At 36.9% G+C, this 8,712-nt stretch overlaps 1 protein-coding gene across 5 annotated transcripts; it reads left to right on the top strand.

The window, feature by feature from the left end:
• Positions 1-562: 562 nt before the first annotated feature.
• Positions 563-8,712, top strand: LOC132067356 (serine/arginine-rich splicing factor RSZ21A). 5 transcript variants are annotated; one of them, XR_009417135.1, is made up of 8 exons: positions 563-678; positions 1,623-1,720; positions 4,263-4,351; positions 5,547-5,769; positions 6,774-6,893; positions 7,158-7,235; positions 7,528-7,734; positions 8,452-8,712. XR_009417135.1 is itself a non-coding variant. In XM_059460561.1 (8 exons), exons 3-8 carry the CDS (start codon positions 2,623-2,625, stop codon positions 7,532-7,534), a joined length of 597 nt encoding a protein of 198 aa, XP_059316544.1. In that variant the 5' UTR covers positions 636-678; positions 1,623-1,720; positions 2,585-2,622; the 3' UTR covers positions 7,535-8,450. The 5 variants fall into 5 exon arrangements, 3 of the variants coding, with proteins under 3 accessions (XP_059316543.1, XP_059316542.1, XP_059316544.1); XR_009417134.1 differs by lacking the exon at positions 8,452-8,712 and adding an exon at positions 7,821-8,450; XM_059460561.1 differs by lacking the exon at positions 8,452-8,712 and adding an exon at positions 2,585-2,702 and having other exon boundaries at positions 636-678; positions 7,528-8,450.

The raw sequence follows: 8,712 nt of genomic DNA, 5'->3' as shown, positions 1-8,712 counted from the left end.
AATTAAATATGTGACACGTGGCCGGCGCGTGTGGACAAGCGCCATTTCATAATTGGGGGTTGGCATACTGGACTGCCACATCAGCAAAAAAAAGGGGCATTTTAATACTGAAAAAAAAAATATCAGGGGGGTAATAGGTCCAACGCAAAGGTTAGGTGTGTAGTTGGCATTTTGGTCAAACGTTGGGGGGTATTTTGACTATTATGATTTGTATCCAAAACAATTCATACCCAAAGCTCAAACTTGAAACCTCTTATTATTGTCTTATTATTTTTATATATATAGTTTAAAAAATTTTGACTGTGTGGAGGTTCAAACATGGTTTTGGAGTTTTATTTTAAAAGAAAATTTAAAAATTTCAAATATAAGGAGCAAAATTTAAAGACCACCCCAATTCGCACCTAGTTAAATAGCGATCGAAAAAGCGGCTACCGAGTGGCATTTGTACTTTGGACAAATCTCCCCGAGTAGACTGGGCTTGTATCACATAATCCAACCCACTTACACAGTAGACCCAAACAGTGCCATGTCCACGTCAGCTGCAAACTTTTCTCTACAAAAAAAAAAGCAGTCTCTAGAAGCGCCAGTCTCTGAAAATACAAAAACAATTTACGCAATCCAAAAGCTCCTCAAAGAAGCCATTGATAACAGCTTACAAAACCCTAAATACTTCTCCAGGTAAATTACTTATTTGTCCTCTTCCTTTTTTTACCTTCATTTCAACATATCATAACCCTACGTTTTTTCATCAAACAAATAATTTTCTTTTGATTTTTTTTTTCCTCTTTCCTCAACCGTGTTTTTATGGATTTTTTTTTTTAACTTGAATTCGAAAGATGTTACTCCCTTTGTTTCAATTTATTTGATTTTTTTTTTTTTTTTTTTTGTCCGTTTAAAAAAATATCTCTTTCATTTTCTTGCAACTCTTTAATTTAAAACCACAAGATTAAAGAGCATTTTAATACGTCCTACATATCTTTAGTACTCCCTCTGTCCCAATTTATACTATGTAGTTTGACTGGGCAGACAGTTTAAGAAATAAAGGTAGATTTTTTAATTTTGTGGTCTAAAATAAGCTAAAGATATTTGTGTGATTATAAAGATGTAAAGCTCAAAGTTAGATTGTTGCCAAATAAGGAAATATATCAGTTTCTTTTTGGGACGGACTTAAAAAAAAAGTGTCATATAAATTGGGACAGTATTGGGACAGAGGGGAGTATGTGTTTGGCCATAAAAATCAAATACTTTTCACTTTATTTGAAAATTTTAAAATTGGATTTGTGTTTGGTTATAATTTTTGTAAAAAAAATATTTAGTTGTTTGAATGTATTGAAGGGAAAAAGTCAAAACATGTTTTTAGGTTTTAGTTGTATTCGGAATTTTCATGGCCAAATGCTGATTTTCAAATATAGAGAAAAAAAAATTCCGGAAAAAAGTTAATAATGCTCATGGCCAAACGGGTCCTTAGTTAAGATCACAAGATTCAAAATTGTTCTTTAGTTTTAAACTTTACTTTCTTAAACTCCTCAAAACCAGACAAACAAATTGAAACGGAGGGAGTATTTTATTCGAATTTGAAAGATTTGATTTTGAACTGATTTTTTTGTTTCTTGAATTTGCAGGCTCGAGAAATGTCGAGGGTTTACGTAGGGAATTTGGATCCACGGATAACTGAGAGAGACCTTGAGGATGAGTTTCGCATCTATGGTGTTCTCAGAAGGTAGTTATATATTTTTATTTTTTAAGATTTACAATTACTCATTTAATTTAGCAGTTTATCTTTGTTGGATGGTTCAAGTGGAAATTTAGGAAAAAAGGAAGGATCTTTGGGGTAATTTGGGAAAATTATGCTCTATGTCTACCGGGAGAAAATATTTACGACATGTAGCCAATGTTTTGAGTTTGTTACCTGGTTTAGCCCATATTTGTGCATAAACACCTTCCATACACTATTATACACAGGTTGATACATTTTGTATAATGCTTTCCCTACATGTATAATGTTGTATAATATTGTATAAACTGAAACTATGGCTACATGGCGTAATATTTTTTGTTGGGCTATATATTTTTGAAAATTTTCGTTTTTTTTTTTTAAGATAAAGTTAGGATTTGCAATTGCTCGTTTAATTTAGAATTTCATATTTCATTCGATACAAGTGAAAATTATGGAAAAAAGGAAGGATCTTTGGGGTAATATTTTTGTGTAGTTAGAAGCTCATGTTTTCTCCTTTTTTGTTTAACTAATGATGGTCCAAGTGGAAATTTTTGGAAAAAAGGAGGGATGTTTGGTGTATGTTTTGAAGTTATAAGCTCATGTTTTCTCCTTTTTTTGTTTACTAATGATGGTGCAAGTGGAATCTTTTGGAAAAAAAAGAAGGATCTTTGGTTTTTTTTTTTTTTTTTTTTTTTTTTTGGTGTAGTTATAAGCTCATGTTTCTCCTTTTTTTGGTTTAATAATGATGGTGCGAGTGGAAATTTTTGGAAAAAAGGAAGGATATTTGGGGTAATTTCTTTTGTGTAGTTATAAGCTCATGTTTTCTCCCTTTTTTGTTTAAATAATGATGGTGCCTTGGCGGGCCAGCTTGCGCACACCTCGACTATTTCACCAAAGTTTGATGGATGGGAAGAAATCTTCTATTCCAACTTTGGGGACTCATGGTCTTCATTCCAGCTTCATCGATCCTTAGGCTACATTATTGGTATTGTTTTCTTATGTTTCTCTTTTAGAGTTGGTTCTAAATTAGCTTAATATTAATTCCCAGCATGAAAAAGATTTTTGGGTTTAGAAATTGAAAAAAATGGAACTTGAAATCTGAAACCTCGAAAGAGTACGAGGGAGGCTGCACTTGTATTAGAGCCTGCTACCTCCAACCATTTAGGTGGGGTTTGAGTTGCCAAAGGGGGAGTGAGAAAGACCACTGTTGCTTTGAGGCGGAGTTCAATCAGGGGGTTCGGAAAAAACAACAAAAACTAAATATAAAATATTATATAATGTTGTTCCTGGGAATCGAACCTAGGACGCTAGAGACAATTCTGAACACCCTGGACCGCTTGAGCTAACCTTTTGCATTTGTTCAGGGTATTCAAAAGTTAATATATGTACATAATCACAGAAAATCTACCTTATATGTGTAATGTAATTTTTTGCCGAGGGTGTTCGGGTGAACACCCTCCCCACCCCTGGGTGGAGGGTGCGTGAAAAGTAAAGTTACTAAATCCAGAGAAGTACTTCCTTTGTTCCTTTTTATATGGCACTATAAACATTTGGGGAGTCAAATATATTTTCCCTTGACGATCATCATTTCAAGTGTCTTTTATATTTATCATTGTGACTTGTAGTACTTTATATGTAGTTTCCAGATATGTAAATTTTATTTCAAAAAACTTGAAGGATCTATGTACTAATTCACACTTAAAATTAAGTACTTTGACTCTCGTAACCTGAACCTGCAACATAAAATGGAACAATGGGGAGTATGTTTTAGGTATATAATAAAGTTTGAGTGCTAAGCGGAACACCTCAAGCAGTTTCAGTATCTGGGAAGCTTTGTTTGGCTGGTGAATTTTTCCTTGTACTACAATTATGTTTTTGTTACATGCCTCTTTTACTGCTTTAAATGTCCTATTTATCGCTTACACTATGTGTGAAGATATTATCAGAACTCGCAGAAGTTAAAAGGCTTAAGATGATGAGTTTCCAGGCTCCCTGAAGGAACAAATATCCAAAGATGCTTGAGGCTTCAGCTGTTTGAATTGGTTCTTTATTCTAGTCCATGGATGACTACTTGGACTAGGTGGTGAATTAAAAGCTCTGTTACTTTAAACAGACGCATATGGTTTTTGCCTATCAGGCTTCATCAAAATAGCTTGTATTGATGAACAAGCTTATAGCTATACAACCCAAATGTGTTGCAAAGCTTCTGCATTCTAAACAATGGTTTGCATCCACCACCACACACACCCCCACCCGCCCACCCCAACCCCCCCCCCCCCCCCCCCCCCCACTTTTTTTTTGATAGGGTAAAAGTTAACAATGGTTTGCATCCCTTTGTTTAGAGTTACTCTCTGTATCTTTTTAAGAGCAATGACGAAGAATATATCTTTGGGCCTTTCTACGTGTCTTTCTCCATCCTTTCTTTTATTGTTCCTTTTACTCCTTTTCAGAGTTGTCTGTTTTGAGCCTCTTGATTTGTTTCTCATGTTAGATATGTAATTATTTTTGTCCTGCACATAATTAAAGTGTTGATTATTTGTTGCAGTGTTTGGGTTGCAAGGCGACCTCCAGGTTATGCATTCATTGAGTTCGATGATCGTAGGGATGCTCTAGATGCTATTCGCGAGCTAGATGGTATGAATTGAATATTGTACATCATACATCATTAGCTGGATGAGTAGGGTGATTGTAGTTAACCTTCTTTTTAATGGTAATGGTGTACAAGTTCAGGTTGTGTCAGCATAAGCTTCCATTTTGGTTCTTAGATTTCTTTTCTGCATGCTCGTTTTTGGTCCAAAACTGATACCTAGGAAATGTGTTGAACCTGGTGTTACTAGGCTTTCCTTTGAGTTTATGATATAGTTAGCATAGTTTGAAAGTGTAGATCTGGCTACTTATTACCAAGTTCCATTCTGTAGAGTGTGTCGTCCCAGAGAGGTCTATTTTTGTTTTTGACATATCTCATACTTCTGAACTTATCCTCTATGATGTAATTCTTCCCTGCCTTCTAAGTTGTGTGTCTTCTCGTAATAATCTATTAAAAACATTCAATGGAACAGAGAGCGGTCATATATATAACTACTGCTGATCATTCAGCCTTAATATTGTACATCATATTAAGGTATGAATTGAATATTGTACATCATACATCATTAGCTGGATGAGTAGGGTGATTGTAGTTAACCTTCTTTTAATGGTAATGGTGTACAAGTTCAGGTTGTGTCAGCATAAGCTTCCATTTTGGTTCTTAGATTTCTTTTCTGCATGCTCGTTTTTGGTCCAAAACTGATACCTAGGAAATGTGTTGAACCTGGTGTTACTAGGCTTTCCTTTGAGTTTATGATATAGTTAGCATAGTTTGAAAGTGTAGATCTGGCTACTTATTACCAAGTTCCATTCTGTAGAGTGTGTCGTCCCAGAGAGGTCTATTTTTGTTTTTGACATATCTCATACTTCTGAACTTATCCTCTATGATGTAATTCTTCCCTGCCTTCTAAGTTGTGTGTCTTCTCGTAATAATCTATTAAAAACATTCAATGGAACAGAGAGCGGTCATATATATAACTACTGCTGATCATTCAGCCTTAATATCACACGAGTGTGATGTAGCTTTACTTAGACTATGTTATACTAATATGAAAATGAAGTCCAGTGGAACAGTATCTGCTGAGCGTTAAGCTTTAATAACAGATGGTCTGATACAGGTTCATTCAGAATATTTCTTGCCTGCAAGATTTTATCTGTATCTCGTGTTGGATAGTGATATGCTGAATGTGTTCCTGGCGAACCTTTTGTGCATCCACCGTGACATGGTTTATCTGGTATACAGGGAAAAATGGTTGGCGTGTGGAGCTCTCACACAATTCAAGCGGTCGTGGTGGAGGCCGTGGCGGTCGTGGTCGTGGAGGTGATGATTTGAAATGTTATGAATGTGGTGAGCCTGGTCATTTTGCTAGAGAGTGCCGTTTGCGCGTTGGTCCGCGAGGACTTGGAAGTGGGCGATATCGAAGTCCCAGCCCTCGATATCGCAGAAGTCCCAGTTATGGGAGAAGGTCTCTGTCTCTCTCTTCCTTTGTTTTTAATCAAATAGACCTTATGTCCTAGTTTATGTGAACTGATGCACATTTTCTAATGAAGTTAATTTGAGGAGCTTCTTAAGCTCTAGTTTTATGCTACTTCACTGGGAAGAAAAGAATCTGTCATTTGTCATAGAACCTTGTCAGAGCTATGCAAGATAGGGTCATATTATCGACTACAAAATAATGCCTCCACAATCATACCTCCAGTGGGTCCTTTTATCTCTCAAAGAATAAGATGGCAGATATGTCAGTTATTGCACTTCCCTTCACTTTTTTGGGGAGGGTGGTGTGTACGCAGCCTTCCCCTACCTTGTGAAGGTAGAGAGGCTGTTCCCGATGGACCCTCAGCTCAAGTAAAGCATGTCAAAAATATCTGTGAACACAATAGCTGTTTATAACTTTCTTTCTGTTCATCTTTACAAATTCATTAAGCCACTATTTGATTTTCTTTTTCTACATTCCATTCATTACCTAAATGGTACGTTATCAAAAAAAAAAAAAAAAATCATTACCTAAATGGTGACACATACAGTCCAAGGAGAGTATATTTGTCTAGTTCCTCGAGACCAGCTTAGGCACTCGCATTGTGAACTATATGCACGTGTATATATCCTATATATTATGATTCTTGATAGTTGTGTAATTGCCGCTGCATATATATTGTTTGGAAATATACCATTTCAATACTACTTGAGAATTTCTATTTTGAAACTGGTTTCAACATCATTTTGAACTATGGAGTTCCATCTGATGGGATTCATATTACTTAGGTGTTCTTTCATCATCTTATAGGCTATAATTGTGGGTTATAGCAACTTCTTCTATTTTAGTATTGTTTCTTTGTGTTCGAACTATTTTAGTATAGTCTTACTTCTGAATACATAGGTCCTTGGGTGTGCTTTCAGAGTAGAGTTCCTGGACGTATAATATTTTTTTTTCGAAATTTTTTGTTTTGAGAAATGTATGTGGCGATGCAGGAGTTACAGCCCTCGTGGAAAATCTCCTCGAGGTCGCAGCCTATCTCCTCGTCGTGGACGCAGCTACAGCAGGTCGCCCCCCTACCGTCGGGGCCGCTATGAGTCACCTTATGCCAAGGGGTAAGTAGTTGATGAACATATTTACCGCCTATGAACTTACTGAGAAAATTCTTGGGTTGTCCAAGTATTAGTCTTCGCCTTGAGATTCACTCGTTTTTTTAACTGAAAGTTAAACAATTTTTTGGTTGAAATTCTATAAAACTTTCTTAAGGCCTCCATGTTACTTGCGTATGATTGGAATTGGATTAAAGCATAAGATTTGCTGCTTTTTTCTAGAAGCCCCTGAAGCAACAAACCCCATTTGACTATATTTTATTTGAACAGTTTATCACCTCGCCGTAGCCGTGGTAGCTACAGCAGGTCCCCAGCATATCGTCGTCATGATTCTCCTTATGCAAACGGGTATGGTGGTTCTGCCTCCTCCAAGTTGTTTTATCATTATCGTAGCTTTTCTCCTCTTACTTCCTCCTATCAAAGCAGAGCTGAGTATCTTTTTCTTTTCTGTTCTTTTTTTTGTGGGGGGCACATCAAGAAACTGTGGACAACAATACCATCTGCAATATTCTTCCACTTTATTCTCATTGATAATTTCACGAGCAGTGCTTTCTTGTATTGTTAAAGTTCTCAATTTTTCATTTTTGCCATTGCTCTGCACAATACTCATATGGCCGCTTGGATATGATTACTCTTGCAGAGTTTGATGCTGGTCTGAGCAAAAAATACTACTGAGGATGTGAGGATCTTCATTTGTAGTCTGATAGGCTTGACAAAAGAGTAGCATTATGTAGTTTGTTTTCGTGATAGTTGATGTCTTGAACTGGATTCTGGGAGACTTCTGCCCTCTTTAGCCAACTCCAGACTTCATTTTTGTGACGGCTCCCTCAGTTCAGCAACGTTGGAGGTCACTTTCATACTTTATTATTGTTTGATATGTGTGCTTAGTTGCTATGATTGTTATCATGGAGTCTCTTTTCCTTAAAAATCTAGGTTTTCTTCTTTGAGGTATCATTTTCGGCTGAGACTGCATCATTGCACGACCATGCTTCTTTAGTTGTCATCGATAGCCCCACCACTTCTCTACATCAAATTGTCATCTTATGAGTTTGATTTCCTATTGAAAACTGCAAGCCCCTCCTACTTCAACGAAGCTTCTTTAGGGTAGGTGATGCTTATTTGCTTCTCTGCGCACTGGTGGACAATGAAAACTGTTTGTTGCCTTGCCTTCATTCTTCGTTTGCCAGCTTAAACAGCTCCATTATGCAATGAAGTCTCTAGCTTCTCTGCCCATGGGTGGACCGTTGAAGCTGTTTGTGGCACATCAATTTTCGTTGCCAGTTTGGCCCATATTTCTCTTCGTTAATCAGATGGCGTGGCCACATATTTCTTGTGGAGGAAATTCCTCGCCTTCACTGATGGAACTCCTACGTGGTTGCTCAGAGAAGGAACCCATGTTCTGCATTCTATACCTCCTGCGCTCGTAGCGTAGAGAAGATATCGCCTTTTTTGGAATGTGGCTGAGAATGTTGTAAATACATGTTTGATTTTGTCATGTAATTAACTTGGCCTTAAACATGTGGTGGACCTCTAATGCCACGTTATAAATTTAATTTTGTTGCAGATACTACTTTGTCAGTGTTGCAACAGTTACATTTCTATCCGTGCTTGACGTAGTCGCCACAATCCCCTGACAAAGCGGTTGAAATCCCATTGTCGTTTTGACATTACACTTTTTACCCGGTGTATCTTAAGTAGTCTGCGATTGCGAAATATAGCGTCCTTGACGTCCTAAGATTTTTTTTGTTTGTGAAATAGTCAAAGCTTTTGTTGGTTATTCTTCTCTTCAACTGTTGATGCCCTCTATAAAATTCAGCGCTATTTG

This window comes from Lycium ferocissimum, chromosome 8, assembly GCF_029784015.1.
Source record: "Lycium ferocissimum isolate CSIRO_LF1 chromosome 8, AGI_CSIRO_Lferr_CH_V1, whole genome shotgun sequence".
NCBI classification, from domain to species: Eukaryota; Viridiplantae; Streptophyta; class Magnoliopsida; order Solanales; family Solanaceae; genus Lycium; species Lycium ferocissimum.
Note: the sequence above shows the minus strand (reverse complement) of the source record. Positions and strands in the feature narration are given on the sequence as shown.